General features: G+C 39.0%; 1 protein-coding gene across 6 annotated transcripts in view; it reads left to right on the top strand.

The window, feature by feature from the left end:
• The first annotated feature begins 955 nt into the window (after window positions 1–955).
• Window positions 956–22,677, top strand: part of PHF20 (PHD finger protein 20) — a 139,897-nt gene continuing 118,175 nt past the window's right edge. For 4 of the 6 annotated variants that reach the window (XM_074212051.1, XM_074212049.1, XM_074212050.1 and 1 more), the window contains exons 1-2: window positions 956–1,026; window positions 16,979–17,093. In XM_074212051.1, the coding sequence (XP_074068152.1) occupies window positions 17,011–17,093 (83 nt within the window). In that variant the 5' untranslated portion in view covers window positions 956–1,026; window positions 16,979–17,010. Of the gene's footprint in view, window positions 1,027–11,972; window positions 16,622–16,978; window positions 17,094–22,677 lie in introns of those variants that run through there. The other 2 variants (XM_074212048.1, XM_074212047.1) reach the window with 2 other exon arrangements.

Raw genomic sequence — 22,677 nt, 5'->3', positions numbered from 1 at the left:
TACCCTCAACTGCCTTGTTACACTTTCATATACAAACTGGAACTTGTACATCCAGATGGTCCTAGACCCTTCTTTACACCAGGAAGCAGCTAGCTGGGAGTAGAAAATGTGTTAGGCTTGGACTTCTGAAAGTCTTATTCTTTCCAGATGACCAGTCATAAGCAATCATAAATGAGTCTTATTTGTGAAATGGAGACGGTAAAGGCAGGAATGCCCTCCTTACAGGGAATATATTTACGTAGCATTTTGCAAAACGTAAAGTTCCAATTACCCCGAAGATTTATTTTGAGGGCTGGAATGAAATATTGGTACTCATTGCATTTATCCACAAGTGTTGTTTCTTTTTGCAAGGGAAATGGGGTTAAGGAACTTGCCCAAGGTCACACAGCTAGGCAATTATTTTTTTTTAGTTTTTTTTTTTTTTGCAAGGCAATGGGGGTAAGTGGGTTGCCCAGGGCCACCCAGCTGTGGTGCCGCCTTTGCACCCAGGTCCTCCGGACTGCGGGGCACCGCGCCCCCAGCCCCCGCCAGTGTTTCGGGGCAAGTACAGCCCACGGAGCCCGAGTACGTAACTGCGGGCGGCAGGGTGGCGCGTTCTGTGGGGGCAGTGCCCGACTCGTGCGGGGCCGATTCCCGGATGCTTCCGCCAAACAAACTTGGGCGGGCTGCGCCGGTGCCCGGGCTCTGGGGGTTCTGGTGGGACTCCTTTCTTTTAGGGCCTCCACTTTGCAAACTGCGGCCTCGAGTGGGCTTTGTGAGGAGCTGGAAGGGGTGCGTGCGGACGGCGGGAGGCGCCGGAAAGTTCGGTGGGCAGGCGGGGGCTGTGGGGCGGGGCTACCGTCGGGCACCGGGCGCGTGGGCCCGGGCGCTGCGTCAGCCGGCGGCGGGGCCGGCGGGGGAGGGGGAGGCGCGGAGAAAGCTGGGGGGGCCGCGCCGGGCGCGCCCCTGCGCGTCACGTGGGTCGCAGCACGCAGTCGCCTTGGAGCCGTTGGTCCCGGAGCGGCGCGGCCGGAGCGGGGCCGGGAGGTGAGCTCGCGGCGAGGCGGGGGGCCCGGGCCGCCGGGGGGAGGGAGGGCGAGCCCGCAGCCCCGGCCCCGAGGCCGCCCCGGCGCGCCCGGCCGCCCGCTCCGCTGCCCGCCCGCGCCGCGGAGGCCGGGGGACCGGCGGCGGGAGCGTGGCGGGCGTGAGAGCGGCGCCCGCTGTCGGGGCGCCGGGGGAGCGGGCGGCGGGCCCGGCCGGGCGGCGCCGCCCCATGGGCGCCGGCGCGCGGCGCGGAGCGGGCCTCGCGGGGGGAGGGGCCTCCGTTGTCTGCCGCCGCGGGGCCCCCCTCGCCCGGCTCGCCCCGCGGAGGAGCGCGCGCCCGCCCCCCGCCCGCCCCCCGCGAGGAAGCGCTTCCCCGCTCTCCCGGGCTGCCGCCCGCACCCAGCGCGCCTGCCCCCGCCCGCCCCTCGCATGCCCCCCCGCCCGCCCGCACCCAGCGCGCCTGCCCCCGCCCGCCCCTCGCATGCCCCCCGCCCGCCCGCGCCTGCCCCCCGCCCGCCCCTCGCATGCCCCCCACCCGCCCCTCGCATGCCCCCGCCCGCCCGCGCCTGCCCCCGCCCGCCCCTCGCATGCCCCCCCGCCCGCCCCACGCGGGGACTGTGCGTCCTCTGCCTTTGGGAGTGCTTGCCCCGGCTTCTCCGGGGGCTCCTTCCGCTCCCGGGGCCCCGGCCCACGGCCATGGGCAAGTGCCAGCAATCTCCCTCCCCACACGATTCCCGAAGCGCTTTGCACAAAAGGGATCGGGCTTCGGGGCCCCGCACGGTGCAGCGCCCAGCCCGGGGCCACCCGCGGGACTCTGCCGGCCAGGACCAGTCCCGGCCGAGAACCCCTCGGGCTGCTTTCTGCCCGCCCAACCCTGGCCGGAAATCACTCCTGCTGCCCTCACGTGAAATCTTTTTTGACCTAGAATTATTTTTGAATTCTGGTGGTAAGAAACCTCAGATTCTCCAACCGAGCTTCCTGCATATTCTCCACGTGTTCTCTGTCCCTTCTCTTTTTTTCTTTTTTGTTTTTTTTTGCAAGGCAATGGGGTTAAGTGGCTCGCCCAAGGCCACACAGCTAGGTCATTATTAAGTGTCTGAGGTCGGATTTGAACTCAGGGCTGACTCCAGGGCCGGTGCTCTGTCCACTGCGCCACCTAGCCGCCCCGTAAGGACATTCTTTTGCCCTTTGCTGGCCACTTTGCTTGCACCTCCCTTTCCTCATCAAGATACGGCCTCTTCAGAGACAGTCTAAGCTGTAGTCCTCAACCTTTCTTAGTCTGAGATACTCCCCCCACCACCCTTTCCCTGCTTTTCCCCAATTGCTGGAGTTATAACTGTTTATGGACAGTGACCCTCTAGGGAATAAGAAGGTATCTTCTCTACTTTCTCCTTGTTGGGGGGCATTCGTGTACAGAAAGGAAGATGATGCCTTAGTGCTGGGTGAAGCAGGCAGATTAGCATTTTCGTTCAGAAGAGAATTGAGGATTAATTTCCCTTCCTTTCAGCATACAAGAAACTTTGTATAAAAAGCTTTAAATTAAGCAGTATTTTCAGAATACTCTGAAAAGCATGTTAATAAAATGAGTATATATATATATATATATATATATATAATCTGTTGACCACATAACAGTAAATTGTAATAATTTGGAATGTTAAATCAGATTATTTACATCATTCAGGAAATGTAAAGGATGTTGCATTTTAGTTATTTCTGGGCCCTGTCTGAAAAAGTTTTATGTGTTAAAATTACCTCTGGACTCTTGTCACTTTAAACTGACTTAAATCTGTGAGTTGGGCTATTTTGTATTTCTCTTCTACTATAGTCTTAAAACAGTTTTCAAAGATCAATTTTTTTTGGTTAGATATTAGGTAGACATAAAGTATGATGGGAGTTATTCATCCTCTTCTGATTTATACATTATTAGTTTAAAAAACTTAATCAGAAGTTCTTCATTAGTTTGTCATGAGTGTTCTCAAAATTTTAAAATATCTCAATATTTCCTTTTGAGTCATAAAGATTATTCCAACACAAATGATAAAAGTGATACTATATATCTTAGTACATTTTATAATGTTAATTCGATGCTAATAAAATTATTTGTGATAAAGTTACAAAATTTTTGTGTATTTTTATTTCTCTAATAGTGGATTTTATGAAGACTATCATCTTGGGAATAATGAACTATTGGGGGACTGTTTATTTGATTTCTCAACATTCTTCCATGAGTCATAGTACCATTATTACCCTTCCATGTTTGTCAGATGCACAGGGAGCATTTCCCAGGAAGGGCTCTGAATTTGTGAGAACTTGGCACAGAAATGAGGCCAATTAAAAAAGAAAGGTAGCTGACAAGTTCCATATTGAAAGTTCTGATATAGTAACTTTTTTTTTTTTTTTAGGTTTTTACAAGGCAATGGGGCTAAGTAACTTACCCAAGACCACACAGCTAAGTAATTATTAAGTGTCTGAGGCCAGATTTGAACTCAGGTCTTCCTGACTCCAGGGCCAGTGCTCCGTCCACTGCACCACCTAGCTGCCCCATGATATATTGACTTTCTAATTTGCTTACAGGAAAGTGACATTTCTTAAGAGGCCTAGTGTCATTTTCCCCTGTTCATGAGAATATAAAGTTCAGAATGAGAAAGAAAAATAACAGAACAGAGCCTGAAAGGGACCTTTGCAGATTATCTAGTCTAATACCTTAATTTTAATGGTGACTGGGAAGAAAAAGGACAATGTGTCAAGTTGTAAATCTGTTTTTTTTTTCCCATTGGAGAAATCTCTTTAGTTCTTCCTTTTCCTTTCTGTTGTGATCCTTTGTCAAGACAATCTTGTTTTCTAGTCTAATCATTATGAGCTTGCATGTCTGGAGCAGCCTCTCTTCTCTGTATGGTCAGTCTCATGTGAAGCTGAGGTTAAAATTTTAAGAATCATGGGAATTACCTTCCTTGAGGATGGTCTAGTTTTTCTCCAACTAGTTAATGTTAGACTTTTTACTCATTTATTTAGTAGTCTTACCACTTTTAATGTCTTCCATTTCTTTTCTGGTCATTCTTTTCTTACCAATCCACAGCCAGTGTACTTTTTTTTCTTACTTCATGTTCCTTGTCTCTTGTTTATGCCAGAGTTCTGTAGTGCCCTACTGATTCTTCTACCAATTCATACAATCTGTTAACCCAAAATTGCTTAAAGGTGTTTTTTTTTAAGGTTTTTGCAAGGCAAATAGGGTTAAGTGGCTTGCCCAAGGCTGCACAGCTAGGTAATTCTTTTTTTTTTTTAAGGTTTTTTTTTTGCAAGGCAAATGGGGTTAAAGTGGCTTGCCCCAGGCCACACAGCTAGGTAATTATTAAGTGTCTGAGACCGCATTTGAACCCAGGTACTCCTGACTCCAGGGCTGGTGATTTATCCACTGAGCCACCTAGCTTCCCCTACAGCTAGGTAATTCTTAAGTGTCTGAGGCCAGACTTGAACTCAGGTACTCCTGACTCCAGGGCCGGTACACTAGCCACTGTGCCACCTAGCTGCCTCTGCTTAAAGTTTTCCAAGAAAACTTTTTTCAGACATTTCACCCAGTATCTGGGTATATTTGCTTCATTTTGCTTCACCAGTCACTTTTGTTGCACATGGTGTCCCAGACATCTTAGTGGAATGTTAAACTAATGATGCTGTTAAACCTTAAAACTGCACTAAGATTGTTGGGACTCCCTCTATAATATCATTACTTGCCCTCATTTAGACATGGAACACATAAATATGTTGATGAAATTTGAAACATATTGCTGAAAATATAAATGTTGATCTGAGGGCCTTATTCCTGAGGTAAAAGGAGGTTGGTAAAATTTTACAACAAAACAAAAAATATTAAACTTATTTTAATTCCAGAAATGTTCGCAGCACTAAAATTTTAGATTCTCTGAAGAATTTAATATTTGGTATTTTAGAGGAGGAAATATTGTTATTAACGTTTTCTCATGGAGCATCAGGGTTTTCTACATGATTTTTACTCTGATATATTTTCATATATCTTTGAATATTCAAAAAAAGTTTTCTCTGAATCCTTTCCTTCTCTATAAATTTTCGGCTTATGTTGGAGAAGATTCCCTCAGGAAAACCTGTTTTGCCCTTGCCAAGGTAGATAAATTAATTTTTTTATTTAAGGCAATGGGGTTAAGTGACTTGCCCAAGGTCACCCAACTAGGCAGTTATTAAGTTCTGAGGCTGAATTTGAACTCAGGTCTTCCTGACTCCAGGGCTGGTGTTCTACCTGACTGCTCCCACCAAGGTAATAAATTAAAAGTTGCCTTAGTAGAATTGCTTTTCTTTGACTGTAGGAGATGAGAGAGTGCAGATTACCACCATGCCCTTCCAAGTTGGAACACAGAGCAAGTTGATTGGTTTTCTTTCCTTTGAATCAATTGGACTTTAGTCCTTTCTCTGAAAGTTAAAAGAAAATCTTAAATGTGGATACCACTTTTAGAAAAACAATTAAATAGCTTTGCAAACAACTTTGCTGTCTTTTTGGCTAGAACATTCCATCTAGCCACAGAGCCTGCAAAAATTCTGGCAAACAGGGAACAGGCTGTGCTGGGCACATTAGAGGTGGGTCCTTGAGAGGTCTCTGACTGCCTGGCTACTAACCCAAAGAAATTTAGATTTGTCAATTTTAATTCTTGTTGACCCAAATAACTGCATCTTGAGTAGATTGAGTTATGCCTTTTTTACATGAATTATGGAAGTAATGAGCTTCTGAAACTTCATAAAATCCTTGGAGCAAATATGACTCATACTGAGTATAAACAGGGAGCTTGTGTGAAAGTAGGCGGAGAGTGGAAGCCTGCAAGTGCTGAAAGATGTGGCTTTGTATGATGAATAAAATGTCCTATTTGGAGTCAGGAATATCTGGGTTAGAATCTTGACCCTAACATGTGTTATCTTTATCTAATTGGGCAAGTCTTTCATCTCCATGTTCCTCACTTTCTTCATCTGTAAATAACTGTCTGAGAGTAGTGAGGATCACGTGAGATAATGTATGTAAATTATTTAGGAATACGCATCAGCTTTATTATCACTAGAGGAGCAGCACCAAGAGAGAAGGACCTGGGGCAGCTAGGTGGCGCAGTGAATAGAGTATCAGGTCCAGAGTCAGGAAGACCTGAGTTCCTGAGATCAATGGCCTCAGATACTTGATACTTAACTAGCTGTGTCACTTTGAGCAGGTCATTTCACCCCTTTGCCCCCACAAAAAAAAAGAAAATATACATGAGAGGAAGATAGCTTTACTTTTAAACTTAGTTTATATGATTAGAAACTCAGTCCTGAAGTCTCATTTCCCAATAATAAAGGTAAACTTATTCTCCCCCTACACTCCACCTGCAGTAACCCTACTTGCAGAATGCAGAGAGTGACCCTTTCTGCTCTCTCTACAATTAATGGATTTGGTCTGGTTGTGGTTTTAGGAATGAAATTTTTTTTTTTAAGTTTTTGCAAGGCAAATGGGGTTAAGTGGCTTGCCCAAGACCACACAGCTAGGTAATTATTAAGTGTCTGAGACCGGATTTGAACCTCCTGACTCCAGGGCCGGTGCTTTATCCACTATGCCACCTAGCCGGTCCTTGGAATTAAATTTTTCCACAGATTGTGGAATAGGATGGCTTCAGGGTCTCTGAAATGAGTCACTGACAGAGTTGGATTGGTTTTGCTCCACTTGTCCCCTATTCTCTAACCCCTCCCCCCATGTCCCTTTAGTACTAGAAATTTCCAAACCTACCTCACTGTGGAGCTATTTTTATTTGAGTAGGATATAGTAATTAGGTATACTTTTCTAGTATTTTTGGTACCTGAGCACCCAGATTTCTATGTTCCCTTTTTTTCCCTATGTTCCTTTCTAAGAGGCTAGTGCATTTTTTTGCGGGATAGTTTTATTAATCACCTTTTTTTTTTTGTCAAATTATAGTGATTCTTGTTTGTACTTTGGTGCATTGTAATTGTGAATTATATATTTTTCTATTTCCAAAATGTTTTCTCAGGAACATTTTATATTGCTGCTATCAATTTTATTATCTGCATAAGAATCAATCAGAACCCAGGAAAGATTAAGCCCTATTTTACAGGATTACATAGTTCTGTAGAAGGGTATGAAGGATGACTGCCAACCAATTAAATGTCTTGTTTTTGAAAGATTCTAGAATAAATTTAATAGGAAAAGTGGACCAACTGTTTATGAAATATTGTTCCTTCATATCTTCAAAATTAGCTGAGTTTCTCTTTGGGGAGGCATTATAATTCAGTTAGCAATACTGGTGACTCTTAAGAATAATGGAGGACCAAACTAGAAATAAGGAGATCAAACTTCTAATCCCTTGTCTCTCAGACTAACTTTGTGACCTCAGCTAAGGCACTTTTCCCTTTTTGAGTCTCTTTCTTCATTTTTAAAATGTGGAGGCAGGATTAGATGATTTAATTAAATTTATTCAATACTTAAACTATGATGTAATCACTGGGAATACTGAAACTTTCCTTACTCTTCATAGAGCCTGAATTTTACAGGGGAAAATACATGTACTTATATACATATTATCCCATATATGGAATATAGTCAGCGGAAATACAAAGTAATTTTGAAATAGAGAGTAAGCATTTCTGACCTGGGAATTCAGAAAAGGCGATTTGAGCTAAGGGAATTGGCATGTGAAGGAATCCTGAGAGATGTAGATGAGGAAGTGAAGGCCTTCCGGGCATGTGGGAAAGATAATTCAGGAAGCTTAGGTATAAGAGAGGGAGCTATGACAGAGGAACAGCAAGAATGCCAGTTTGACTGGGAAGTAAAATGTATGAGAGTAAATTGATTGTAGTCTTTAAAGATAGACTGAATGACTTTCCATGCCAAGCAGTTTGTATTTTATCCTAGTTGCAATAGGGAACCAGTGAAACTTCTTAAGCCAAAGGAGAATTATGTAGTTAGACCTCTGAATTAGGACTGTTAACTTGGTAATTATGTGGAGAGGGACAGATTAGAGAAGAGGAGAGGCCAATTAGGAAGCTACTTTTTGCATTTGGTATATGGGGTGGGGTGGAGGTACTAGCCTAGTAGAATTTCCCACTCAAAGAATTAACTTTTTCCCTGTAAATTCTATTCTGGTGCCCCTTTTGTCCTGAGGGGTACTTGCCTCAGTTGCCCACTTCATCTAGGTCTGGCTCTAGCTGAGCTTCAACTTCACTGGCTATGATTTTTTTCACTACTCTGAACTCAAACTCCATATACTCCCCCTCCCATCTTGTGTTCTGGAATCATAATCAAATCAACTCTGTCATTGCTTCTGAAAGGATGTGTCAAGTTGCTACACTATAGCTCCACTGGGCATGACTATACTTTCTCTGAACTAAGATACCTTTTCCAGACACCTTTTCTTTATATAATATGTAATATATCCTCAATTAAGGACAGAGACAACATGTGCTTTGGTAATTATATCTCCAGTGCATGTCATATAGTTAGTGTTTAAACTTTATTCTGCTAAGTATTCCAGGCAAGGTGAGTGTGACTGTCATGGAGAGAAGTTAGATATAAGATATATTGCCAATTATTGGGGATGAATGATTTTTGCTTGAAATTCAATTCTTCCAGCCTCTTGGCCTGGTGCTTTATCCATTGGACCATCTAAGTGACTGGAAGGACAGTGCTGTCATCAAAAGAAGGAGGATATTATAACTAAGGGGGGGGTGGGTTTTTAGGTTAAGGTGATGACTTGATTTTGATCTAGGCAAATTTGAGATTCATCTATATAATATCTAGTAGAGAGATCTGATAGGCCAAGAGTGTAGAAAATTGCATTTTAGATGACTGGGGACTAATTTAGGAGACTTTGGTACAGAGAAAATAATTGAATTCATAGGAGCTAGAGAAATGGGCCTAAGATAGTGCCCTGGGACCCATCCCTTGTTGAAAGAATGATAAAAAGATGATGACACAGTAAAAGGAAACTGAAAAGGCACAATTAGTCAGGATGTAGCAGGCATTGATATAGCACTTGATGTTTCGCAAAGCTTTACAAATATTGCTCATTTGATTCTTAGAACAACTTGGGGAGATAGATAGGTACTATTATCCACATTTTATAAATGAGAAAACTGAGGCACCCAGAGAGATTAAGTGATTTGCCCCGGAGTCAAAACAGTTTAGTAAATATCTGAGTTAGATTTTGAATTTAGGACCTCAGACACTTAAAAAAAATGCCTAGCTGTGTGGCCTTGGGCAACTCACTTAACCCCATTACCTTAAAATAAAAATAAAAATACATTTTTGAGAATTTGAACTTAGGGCTTCCTAACTCCATGCCCTGCTTTCTGTCATCTGTGATACCAGCTGCCTAGATAGAAGAATGGGGATGATATCTAAGTTCTCTTCCAATTGTATTTAATCCGAGCTCTTTATGACATCTTCAAATTGTTTACCTCATCTTTTTTTTTTTTTTTTTAAGGTTTTTGCAAGGCAAATGGGGTTAAGTGGCTTGTCCAAGGCCACACAGCTAGGTAATTATTAAGTGTCTGAGGCCGAATCCTGACTCCAGGGCCGGTGCTCTATCCACTGGGCAACCTAGCCGCCCTTTCCTCATCTTCTTCATAGTACATGTTAGTTCCATTAAGTAACCTATTAAGGAAAACAGAATAACTCAAAATTAAATGAGCTGTGAGCTACAAATATTACAGATGGAAATAACTTGAGGACATGGCTTCTTTTTGCTCCCATCAGTGTAAGATCCTCTGGGAAGGGAAATTAGCCAGATCCTGTTCAATATTGTCAAGTCTGCTTCTCCTTGTCTTTCCTTTCTAGCACTCCCTGCCCCCTAGAGTGCTCTTTCCTTTTCAATACTGAAAAGACTCTGAAGTCAGGCATTTTAAAATTAATTTCACTTTAGTGTAAATTAATTTGTTACTTTTACCGCCAGCATTTGTATTTTAAAACCTTTGATTGTGGAATGATAGATTTTAACACTCTTACCTCCATTGATTCTCCAAAAAACTGAAAGAGTGTTGGGGGGAAAGTGAGATTCTAAAATTATACTAAAAGTACACTGGGCCTTGGCATGGTGGGTGATAGGGTGATGATAATAATTAATAGCTAACATTCATATAGTACTTACTTTGTTTAGTCATCGCTCGAAGTTCTTTACAATTATTATCTCATCTGATCCTTACAACAGCCCTAGGAGGTGCAGATGATAAAACTTAAGCAAAACTTAACTGATTTGTTCAGTGTTACCCAACTAGTGTCAAGTCTTTCTGACTCAAGGTCCTAGGAAGGTCCTCACCCCTAGCAACCCATGTAAGACCAGTTTTCTGCACCTTAGCATGGGTCTGGTGGACAAGACTCCATCCCTTCTCATAGCTTCCTTAGATAACCCAATTTTGTCTCTGCCTGACCTCTCCTAACCTTAGGCTAATACTATCTAAAACTCCCAGGCCCATGTGAATGTTTGAGAAACAAATGGTGTGACCACACAAAGAAATTATCAGGTAGTGTTTGAATTCCGTTTTCAAATATTAGTTGCATGATAGAGGGCAAAAACTTGTTTTAGAACAATTCCAGAGTAGAGGAATAAGAATAGGAAAATTATTGAGGGATAACTATAGCTATTAAACATCCAAGTTTGCCCCTTCATTAAAGGTAACTCTAGTTTCAGATGAAAGAATGGGTTGATATTAATATTTACTTTTATTACCCATCGACACAACCAAAAAAATTTATTAATTCAGATTTTTATATCACCAACATTTCCCACTCTACTACTTCATCCTCCCCTAAAATAATATTAATCCCCTTCCTAATAATATGTAATAGTGTATATATATATATAGCCATAATAAATAACCAATAGGTAGAGACTAAAATACTGACAAAATCTGATCTTATATGAAGTGTTCCACATCTCTGCAAAGATTAAATTTAGTTGTAATTTTACAGTATTTTATTGTTATTGTTCCTTCCATTTACGTTGCTGTAGTCATTTAAATTATTTTCCTGGTTTTGCTTTACCATATCAGTTTATATTAGGCTCTATTTATTTACCTTGGAATTTTTACCTAGTATTCCCACATTAGGATATCTTACTTATTCATTCATCCATCCATCTATCTATCTGTCTATCTGCCTATTTATGGTTTTTGCAAGGCAATGGGGTTAAGTGGCTTGCCCAAGGCCACACAGCTAGGTAATTATTAAGTGTCTAAGGCTGGATTTGAACTGGGGTCCTCCTGACTCCAGGGTCAGTGCTCTATCCATTGTACTATCTAGCGCCCCCCCACATTAGGATATCAAAAAAACTATGTCTAAGCTGACCTTACATTACAGATTCGCAGATTATATTACTTTGAGACTCTTTCTCCCAAAGCACAGTAGAATCTGAACTGTGCTTAGTTAAAGCTGTTAGCCGTGGAGTCAGTAAACCTCTCTATTCCTACCACCACCCTTTCACCCTTTTTTATATAAGCACTTAGAAATGACAGAGTGATTAGAACTGGGTAGGTTTAATTCATATTCAAGAAGTATTCATTAAGAATCTATAATGTGCAGAATGCTGCTTGGAGTAGCCCTTTTTTTGCTAACAGAATAATGTTCCTTTTGCATGTGTTTGGTTCTTCTACCTTCAAATCTCAAATACTTAGTGGTTCCCAACAAATTTCAAACTCTTATGCTGGCATCCACAGTCCTAATGCTCAACCTTTCTTTCCAGCCTTATTTCACTCTGTATTTTCATCCAAACACAACTTTTCTCTTCGCCTCTCTCTAAAAATGAAGCAACTTCAAACCTCTTAAACCTACACACCTGCTTTTTAAGCTTCCAAATCAATGCTTAGGCTACTTTTCCATTTCTTCATTTTTTGAGTGCTTTTAAATTTATTTTAAATTTATCATTTATCATTATTATAATTATTTTGTTTATTTTTATTTTTATTTTTATTTTCATTTCATTTTATATTTATTATAAAAAGCAAAGAGTTAAGTAAAACCTACAGAGTACAGAATAACATCTTTCATAAAAGCCTTCCATCCAAATGGATCTGTGATCTCATAGACTCAGGAAATTCTCTCCAACAAAGCAGATCATAATCTATACATTCTTACTTTTTCTGTGCTGCTACTTCTTTTTTTGGGGAGGGCCAAGTAAATGGGGTTAAGTGACTTGTCCAAAGTCACACAGCTAAGTAATTATTAAGTCTGATTTTGGATTTGAACTCGGGTCCTCCTGACTCCAGAGCTGGTGCTGTATCCATTGTGCCACCTAGTGGCCCCTCCTGTGCTACTTCTGCTCATGTTTTCCTATCAGTTCAACTTAAGAATCCACCCAACTTTCTTGAGGCTGCCTTCTTCCTACTCCTTATATGGAGTAGCAGAACTATCCACTTGATATTCTTCATTCTTATCAGACTAAATGGTCAGTTCATTTTCTTTTCCTATTATACAATTCCTTGTTGATATCTATCATTCCTTTTCTTCAGCATTCCTTAATTGTTTTATGTTCAAGACTGCATAAACCCACCACTTGCCTATTTGTTGCTTTTTTGTGTGATGCTAATTTTCAGTTTTGTGGAAACATATTCCATGTCTTGCTGCCATGTAATTTGACCCAGGTTTGTAGTATCTTGAAGGTAATCAAATCTTGTCTCTACTTTTTTCATTCTGGGCTTATCTTGTCCATCTAATTAAGGAATTCTTAGGCTTTTTTGGCTCATGGACCCTCTTGGCAGTTTGGTGAAAACTATGGATGCTGCAGAGCAATGTTTTTAAATGTTTTAATTACATTGGGTTTTAAAGGGAGCCCGTTATATTGAAATGCAGTTATAAAAGTAGAAAAAAAGTTTATGGACTTCCTGCTTTATACAAACTGTCCTATATCTATTTATATATCTTTATCTTATCTTTCTGTCTATATACTGTTGGACAAGTTCTATAGTACTTCTATATTATATCTGTTAAACTGTGTTAATGTGTGTGTGTATGTGTATGTGTATGTGTATGTATCTATGGACACTTGCACCTTAGTACTTGTTAGAATCTGGAAAGTAGTTATTCTTCATCCACTTGATGTTTCCTGTATGGATGGACAGGCCCAATACTTTTGTTTAGAATTCATTTCTAGGAAGCTCTGCAGTATTTTGGGTCTTAATGAATTCAGCATAATGCCATCTACAAAAAGAAAACAACCTGGAGAAGTTCACTGTTGATCTAGAATTTATTTTTGTTTCTTTGTTTTTTGCAAGTTTTTTGCAAGATATTGGGGTTAAGTGGGGACCAGGATCACACAGCTAAGTAAATTTTGTGTTTGCAGGTGGATTTGAACAGGTGGAGTCCTCCTGACTCCAAGACCTATGTTCTATCTATTGCATCTCCTAGCTTCCCTGCAAGAATTCATTTTTGACCAGAAATACGCTAGGTTGTCTATATTGCACTTGCAAATATATTTGGAGAGCATATGTCTTTTTATACCTGATCTGATTTTTACTATCAGAGGGTCAGGATCAGTTAGGGTTATTTCTGTATCTTTCAAGGGATACTGAATGAGTGGTTTTGATGTATGCAGAGTAGATATCTTAAAAAACCAATAAGAAAGGTTAGGGGCAGCTAGGTGGCAAATACCTACCAAAAAAAAAAATCAAAAACCTATAAGACAATTTAAAAAAAATCAAATGCTTTTTCATGACCAACTAAAAAGTGACTCAAAGATTTTGTATATAGGTCAGGAGTGATCTTTTAGTTGGTTTAAGAAATTTTTTTACTGATATCTTTTGTTTTTATGTCACATTTCCCACTTTACTTTCTTGCTCAAAAATATGTCTTCCAGAGGGCCACTCCTTATATAAAGAATAAAAAAGAGGAAAGAAAAAGTTCGGGAAATCTAACTTTATGACATATTAAAAAAGTCTGACATTATATGCAGCCATAATCCTTTACCAGGAAAGAAGCTAGGTAACATACCTTCCTTAATATCCATTGAGGCCAAATTTGGTCATTATAATTTATAGTAACTAATTTTAATTTTTTGTTGTTTTGCTTTCCATTTCCATTGTTGTAGTTACTGTGTTTATTGTTTTCCAAGTTATACTTAATTTACTTTGCTATCATGGGAGTTTATGCCCTCATTACTCTCTACCTGGATCATTGCCATAACCTATATCATATCCTAACTTTCTTATTATATCTTAAGAAATCCATCTCTCACATAGTTGTGTGAATGTTATTTCTTCTGTATATTATATGGCCATATCCCACCTCAGAATTCCTCTAAATGTCAAACAAATTTGAAATTGACATTAAAGCTCATGCACAACTTAGCAACACATTACCTTCCCAATTTCTACTCATATTTCTTCCTTCCATTCTCCAGCCAAATTCTTTTTTCCCTCCCAAAATTCAAAACAATGAAAAACAACCAACTCATTCTTGCTTTTTTATGTTTCTCAGCCTTTGCTAAGCCTGCTCTTTACTATATGTACAATGGCTAAATAAGAGCTTAGAAAGCCCTCTTTTCTTCTCTTGTCTTGTTGAGGGTCTACTTTTCCTTTATTTTAGAAAAATTTTTAATCTTAAACTTAATAACCACTCAAGACAAATGACCAAATATATACCACAAGGAATAACATCTTTTAATTATTATTATTATTTTTTAGGTTTTTGCAAGGCAAATGGGGTTAAGTGGCTTGCCCAAGGCCACATGGCTAGGTAATTATTAAGTGTCTGAGACCAGATTTGAACCCAGGTACTCCTGGCTCCAAGTCTGGTGCTTTATCCACTATACCACCTAGCCACCTCTTAATTATTGTTTTGATATTTTTTGTTTCTAATTTACCTTCATCTTCTAATTTAGTCCTCTTTTCCTCTCTATTGATCTATCCCTTTTAATATAGATTATTTTTTTAGAGGGGGGAAAAGGGTCAGCCAAACTAATCCATTTTAATAATATTTTATAGTAATTAGGTATTTAAGTAACAGGTTTTTAAGGAGTACATTTAAGACATGCATTCTTAGGATAGGATTAACTATCAACAGATGACAAAGAAATACATTATTTATGAATGTTATCAAGGATCCTTTTTTAAATGTGATTTTTCTTTTTTTTAATTATAGTTTTCAGCACTTATTTTTTTGTGAGATTTTGAATTCCATATTTTTCCTCACTCTTGATAGTGCATCTGATAGAACCTGTAAATCTATGGTAAACCTACTTTCATATTAGTTATGTTTGCAAATCCTTTTGAAGTTTTTCTACCTTGTATTCTTAGAAACATGCAGAAGCAAATGTATCTGTGATGTTCAGTCTTTTTTTTTTTTTCAGTTACATCTGACTCTTCATAATCCTATTTGGAATTTTCTTGGCAAAGATACTGGAATAGTTTGCCTTTTCCTTCTCTAGCCCATTTTACAAATGAGAAAACTGAGGCAGACAGGATGAAGGGACTTGTTCAGGCTAGCACAAGTATTAGGTGTCTGAGACCAGAAGTGAACCTCAGAAAAGCATCTTTCTGATAACACCAGCACTTTATCTACTGTGCCACCTGGCAGTCCCAAGTTTTTCTTGTTTCTTCATTGGGAAGTTAAGGTATATCATATATTTTTCAAAGGTATATGTTATCTGCAGGCATAAGCACATCCCCTCCTTTTCCTTTGAATCTCAACTTGAGTGCTATTTTCTCTAGGAAGTCTCCTTGATCCCATTGGCTGGTAATGAATAACCTCCCCTTTGATACCTGTATAGCATTTTGTTTTGTAACTCCTAACAGTGAGAAACTTAGCTAATTCTCTTCATTTCAGTTCAGGAGTTCCTAGGTTAAGAGGAGGAGAACAGAAGAGATTAGTATTTGATCAGGAGATGGTCATTAGAGTGATGAAAGTTGATTTGGGAGTGATAAAAAAGAAAAGAAGTGGTAAAGGAGGAGAGACAGCTGATAAACATTACAAATGGAAAGCTAGGGGAACCAGTTAGTAGAGGTTTGATAGAGTATCTAGGATTAGAGATAGCTGAGTATTCAAAAATAATACTGCTTATCTTTTATTTCTCTGAATGTCCCTTCCTCCCTTTCCCAGCTGGTGAGCTATCCCTTGTATCAAAGAACAAAAAAAGAGGGAGGGGAAAAATGGAGTTTGAGCAAATCTAATCAAGACATGAATGGAAATGGCAATGAGAATAGTGTAGTAGCAATAGTGTCAGTAGTGGAAAGAGTGCTGCATTTGGAATCAGAGGAGCTGTATTTGAATAAAAACTCTGCTGCTTAATACTTGCTTGACTTTGGAAAAGTCACTTTATTTTCCTGGGCCTTAGTTTGCTCAACTCTAAAATGAGGGGAGGGACTAAATAATCTGTAACTAAGGTGATGTTTATCCTTCATTCTAGAAGACCAACAATACATCTGGGAGGTGATGTCATGAGAAGCACACAAATTGGATTTGAATGAGGTGGTGCTGCGCTTAGTCCCCAGCCTTTACTCTCTCCTCCAGAGCCATCTGGGTCCAGTGGCCAGATATGAATGAGGAGGACTGGAGATGGCCCTGGATATGAGACATTCTGGGTTAAGTGATTTGCCCAAGGTCACCCAGCTAGTAAGTGTCAAGTGTCTAAGGTCACATTTGAACTCAGATCCTCCTGATTCTAGGGCTGGTGCTGCATCCACTGTATTATCTAGCTGTTAAGGTCCCTTCCAGCTCTAAAGCTAGGAGTATATGCATTCTTCCACATCCATTCTTACAAAGAAAGGAGGGAGGTGCATTTTATGTGAGCATTTTTAACGGTAGGAGGGAAGAAAGTGATGGAAAAAGGGGATAGGTAACAAGTGAAATTCCATTCTATTTCTCTTGTTTTCCTGAAGCTTGTGTTATGAATGTTGCCAGTTTGTGTTGCTATTGATATATTTTGAGTAGATGTGAGATGTTTTCATAAATATTTAATTGGCTTTTCAGGAGAAGAAAAGCAACCTTGTTGATGACCCAAAATGACAAAGCATCCACCAAACAGAAGAGGGATCAGCTTTGAGGTGGGAGCCCAGTTGGAGGCCCGTGACAGATTAAAAAACTGGTATTTTCTCCTTTTCTTTTCTTTTTTTTTAAAGTAAAAGGGGATTTTTATGCCTAATTTTTCCAGAACTGTAGATAGATCTCATGTTTGAATTGTATTACATATAGAAAGGGAGTCTAACATATTTCAAGAGTCTTTATTCCTCAGATATTTTGTTTCACAGACTATTTCAGTAGGACAAGGAAGGACCTATTAAATCATTTATATCACACCCAAACCACTCCTGTGTGTCAGGGCCGAGAATATCAACTTGTTGGTTTCATTTAAATATCCTGTTCTTGCCTTTGCCTCAGATTTGTTTTAAACTGAACTCATTATCTTCTCCCACACTCTGCCATTCTGGTGTGCTGTTTTTCTTGTTTCTTCATTGGGAAGAGAACTGAAGTTAGGTATATCATATAATTTTTCAAAGAATCTAAAGTAAGTAGAACTTTATAAATTAAGTAGATCTATGATAGGTGTTTGTCAGAAGGAAGGATGCGGAAAGTAATGATGATAACAGTATTGTTAATAATAAACTCACATTTACATGATGCTTTAAGGTTTGCAAAGTACATTGGTCGTAACAAACTTTATGAGTTAGAACAAGTATTCTATTGTAAAAATAAAAAAAAGTAGTAGGTGTAGTGACTAGGCATCCTGGGGTGACATAGTTTATCTCAGAAGTGCCTGACCCCAAGATAACTTGATGTCACATCTATCTAGCATTCTCTCTGGTGCAAAGTCAAACTGTTTGTTGTTTGATTAGCCTCCTACCTTTGTGGAGTTCACATACTAATTAGGGAATATAATACATATATAGTACATACATAAATAACTAGTATGCAAAATGGAACAATATGTGGGTAAGAGGAAGTACTTCAAATTACTCAAGACTGGCTTAACAAGTGCCCAAGCTAATCACCAAAGAGTGCAGTTCTAGGACCTCAGAAGATTGTAACTTCATATCTACTATCCTAACTTTTAAAAGTTTTATTGAAGCTTTTTTAATATCATTTCTTTTTTTAAAGATTTTATTTTGAGTTTTACAATTTTTCTCCATTCTTCCCTCCCCCCCCAAGGCATTTCTGTTAGTCTTTACATTGTTTCCTTGCTGTACATTGATCTAAGTTGAATGTGATGAGAGAGAGAAATCATATCCTGGAGGAAGAAAAATAAAGTATAAAAGATAGCAAAATTACAAAAAGAGATAATTTTTTTTTCTAAATTGAAGGCAATAGTCTTTGGTCTTTGTTAAAATTCCACAATTCTTTTTCTAGGTACAGATGGTATTCTCCATTGCAGACAGCCCAAAATTGTGCCTGATTGTTGCACTGATGGAATGAGCAAGTCCATCAAGTTTGATGATCACCCCCATGTTGCTGTTAGGGTGTACAATGTTTTTCTTGTTCTGCTCATCTTGCTGAGCATCAGTTCATGCAAATCCTTCCAGGCTTCCCTGAATTTCCATCCCTCCTGGTTTCTAATAGCACAGTAGTGTTCCATGACATATATATACCATAGTTTGTTAAGTCATTCCCCAATTGAAGGATATTCACTTAATTTCCAATTCTTTGCCACCACACAGGGCTGCTAGGAATATTTTTGTACAAATGATGTTTTTACCCTTTTTTCCATAATCTCTTCAGGGTATAGACCCAGTAGTGGTATTGCTGGATCAAAGGGTATGCACTTTATATCTTTTTTTTTTTAGGTTTTTGCAAGGCAAATGGGGTTAAGTGGCTTGCCCAAGGCCACACAGCTAGGTAAATATTAAGTGTCTGAGACTGGATTTGAACCCAGGTACTCCTGACTCCAAGGCTGGTGCTTTATCCACTATGCCACCTAGCTGCCCCCATATATCATTTCTTAACAATATATCTTCAATGGAAGGGTGGGAATAAAAACTTATATAGCATCTACTGTATGTAAGACACTGTCGGATTTCCCTAACACTTTTTTTCAAGCTTAAGTCATCAGCACTTCTGTACTGTTGTTCCTATAGTTCCTTGGTTTCCTTCACCTTTTATCTGAGAATCCAGACCTTACTCTGGACATCTTTTATAAGGTCTTCTCTCTTTTAACCTTACCATCATTGATAATTTATTTTCTTTTGCTTTTTCTTGCCCTTAGATATCTTTTCCTATAGGAAACCTTGATTAAGTAGCACCCAGCATTCTAACCTGATAAGAAACTCATAGAAGAATGCAGTTTAGTGGAAAAAACACTAGATATGGAATTAAGAGGACCTATGATAAATTCTGCTCTTCTGTTAGCTTCTTGTATGCCACTAAGCATTCACTTTCCCTTTCTGGAACTCAGTTACTTACTTTGTAAATTCAGGGAGTTAGGTTAGATAGTCTCTGCAATACCTTCCATCTACAGTTCTTTGATCCCTTGATGGATTTGGTTTTGGTCTTCAATGGGAATAATCTCAGGTCCACCAGATGGCAGTGTTTCCATTAGAAAAATTAGAAAGCTGATTATGCTAATAATGATCAGGAAAAGAAGTTCAAGTTAGGACTGGGAATTTGAAGTAATTTTGAATACCAAAATGGCATATTTTGAGTCCTGATAAAAGTCAAGGAACATATTATTTTGGTGTTTTAAAAAAAGGTTTAGAAGACTGATTTTAGCTTCTTGGTAATTGATTTACAGTGAGGTAGCTTTGTTATACTGTTATGTTCTATTTCTGTATCTGGAAATCAAGTTATTTATTGAAGAAAGGAGAAATCAAATTAACAGCCAGATTCCAGGGCAAATCCTGTAAATATAAATCTTTATTTTTTAAATGAAGAGAACAGAATTTCAGTTCAAAAGGAAAAAACAGGCAAGGAGGACACCTTTGAAAGTATTATGTTGAAATTTTATATACATTGTTTTTATATAACTGCATTATAGATTAAATCCAGTATTAGAAAGACAATTCAAAATAAGAAAAAAACAAACATTTGAGCAGTTAGAAATATCCAAAAATGTAATGGACTGCTTTTATGGGGTAGTTCACTTGTATTAGAGATCTTTTTAAAATTAATTTTATTTATTTGTTTATTTACTTATTTATGGCAATGGTCAATGTCTTAATGGTCAATGCCCAAGGTCATACAACTAGGCAATTATTAAGTGTTTGAGGCCAGATTTGAATTTAAGTCCTCCTGACTACAGGACCAATGCTCTATCCATTGTACCACCTAGCTACCTCCTGTATTAGAGGTTTTAACAGATATTTAATGGTGACCACTTACTCTTGGTGTAGTAATTAGGATTTGTCATTTGGGTAGGGGTTAGCTCTCTTAGATTCCTTCTGGTTCTGAGTCTATGATATCATTAACTACATAGTATAATAGTTGACCATAATAATTACTCTGAATCATCAAAAAGTTAAATAATCATCTGTATTCTCTTTCCTATGTCAGGAAGTGACTAATATATTTTACTTTATTATTAAAAGTTTTATAAAAGTTATTTATGAAAGTTTTGTTTTTTATGCCTTTTTTTGGGGGGGGGGGGGGTTTGCAAGGCAAATAGGGTTAAGTGGCTTGCCCAAGGCCACACAGCTAGGTAATTATTAAGTGTCTGAGGCTGGACCTGAACTCTGGTACTCCTGACTCCAGGGCCGGTGCTCTATCCACTGTGCCACCTAGCCCCACCCCATTTCTTTTTTTTAGAAAGATTTTATTTATTTTGAATTTTACAATTTTTCCCCAAATCTTGCTTCCCTCCTCCCACCCCCCACAAAAGGCAATTTGTTAGTCTTTATATTGTTTCCGTGGTATACGTTGATCAAAATTAAATGTGATGAGATAGAAATCATATCCTTAAGGAAGGAAAAATAAAGTATAAGAAACAACAAAATTATATAATAAGATAATTTTTTTAAATTAAACTTAATAGTCTTTGGTCTTTGTTCAAACTCCACAATTCTTTGTATATAGATGGTATTCTCCATCGCAGATAACCCAAAGTTCACCCTGATTATTGCACTGATGGAATAAGCAAGTCGATTAAAGTTGATCAACATCCCCATGTTGCTGTTAGGGTTATACCATTTCTTAACAATATGTCTTCTATAGAGGGGGTGGGGAATAAACATTTATGTAGTACTTAATATGTATAAGGTACTTTGTAATGTGCTTTTATGAAAATTATCTCATTTGAACCTTATAATCTAGTTAGATATTATTAATCCCATTTTATTTTTAAATAAACTAAGGCAGACAGCTTGGCCACAGAGCTCAGTCTTCTTGACTCAGCACTTTATCCACTGGGCCACTAGCTTCCTTAAGAACTCTTTTTTTTTTTTTGCAAGGCAGTGGGGTTAAGTGGCTTGTCCAAGGCCACACAGCTAGGTAATTATTAAGTGTCTGAGGCTGGATTTGAACTCAGGTACTCCTGACTCCAGGGCCGGTACTCTATCCACTGCAACACCTAGCCACCCCAAGAACTCTTATAACTAAGAAAAAATTTAAATAAAAATTAGCGTTACTTAGCGTTACTACATCTGACATTATAAACAGCATTTTACATTTGTAATCCACTAGCTTTACTAAGAGGAAGAAAGTATTTCATTAATGGTGAAAGGGATAGTTTGAGAGAAATGGTGAAGACATATATGAACTGATTTCATTGTGAAATGAGAACTCACCTACTATTGTCAAAACAAACTGTAAAAGACTTTGCAACTCAGATTGAGGGAACAACTGAACACCATTCCTTTTTTTTTAAGGTTTTTTTTTTGCAAGGCAATGGGGTTAAGTGACTTGTCCAAGGCCACACAGCTAGGTAATTATTAAGTGTCTGAGGCTGGATTTGAACTCAGGTACTCCTGACTCCAGGGCCGGTACTCTATCCACTGCAACACCTAGCCACCCCAAGAACTCTTATAACTAAGAAAAAATTTAAATAAAAATTAGCGTTACTTAGCGTTACTACATCTGACATTATAAACAGCATTTTACATTTGTAATCCACTAGCTTTACTAAGAGGAAGAAAGTATATTTCATTAATGGTGAAAGGGATAGTTTGAGAGAAATGGTGAAGACATATATGAACTGATTTCATTGTGAAATGAGAACTCACCTACTATTGTCAAAACAAACTGTAAAAGACTTTGCAACTCAGATTGAGGGAACAACTGAACACCATTCCTTTTTTTTTAAGGTTTTTTTTTTGCAAGGCAATGGGGTTAAGTGACTTGTCCAAGGCCACACAGCTAGGTAATTATATTAAGTGTCTGAGGTCAGATTTGAACTCAGGTCTTCCTGACTCCAGGGCCAGTGCTCTATCCACTGCGCCACCTAGCCTCCCTTGAATACTGTTCCTGAGTCCTGATGATCAAGCATTCTGCCCATCTCCTGACAGAGTGGATAGACTCTGCACATGGAGACCTAAAATTTTTTGGACATGACCAAGTGCTGAAATTTTAATAGGCAGGAGAGAAGCTGGGTTTGCATATTTGAAAAAGATTAAATTTAATTAAAAAAATCATTTCATTATTGGTTTTCCAGAACCAAGATTAGTCATTCCTTTTAATCTGATTTCTAATATGTTTCAATATTCATTTATATTATTGTGGTCATTATATGTTTTGTTCTCTTAGTATCT

Source organism: Macrotis lagotis, chromosome 1, assembly GCF_037893015.1.
Source record: "Macrotis lagotis isolate mMagLag1 chromosome 1, bilby.v1.9.chrom.fasta, whole genome shotgun sequence".
Taxonomy (NCBI): domain Eukaryota; kingdom Metazoa; phylum Chordata; class Mammalia; order Peramelemorphia; family Peramelidae; genus Macrotis; species Macrotis lagotis.
Note: the sequence above shows the minus strand (reverse complement) of the source record. Positions and strands in the feature narration are given on the sequence as shown.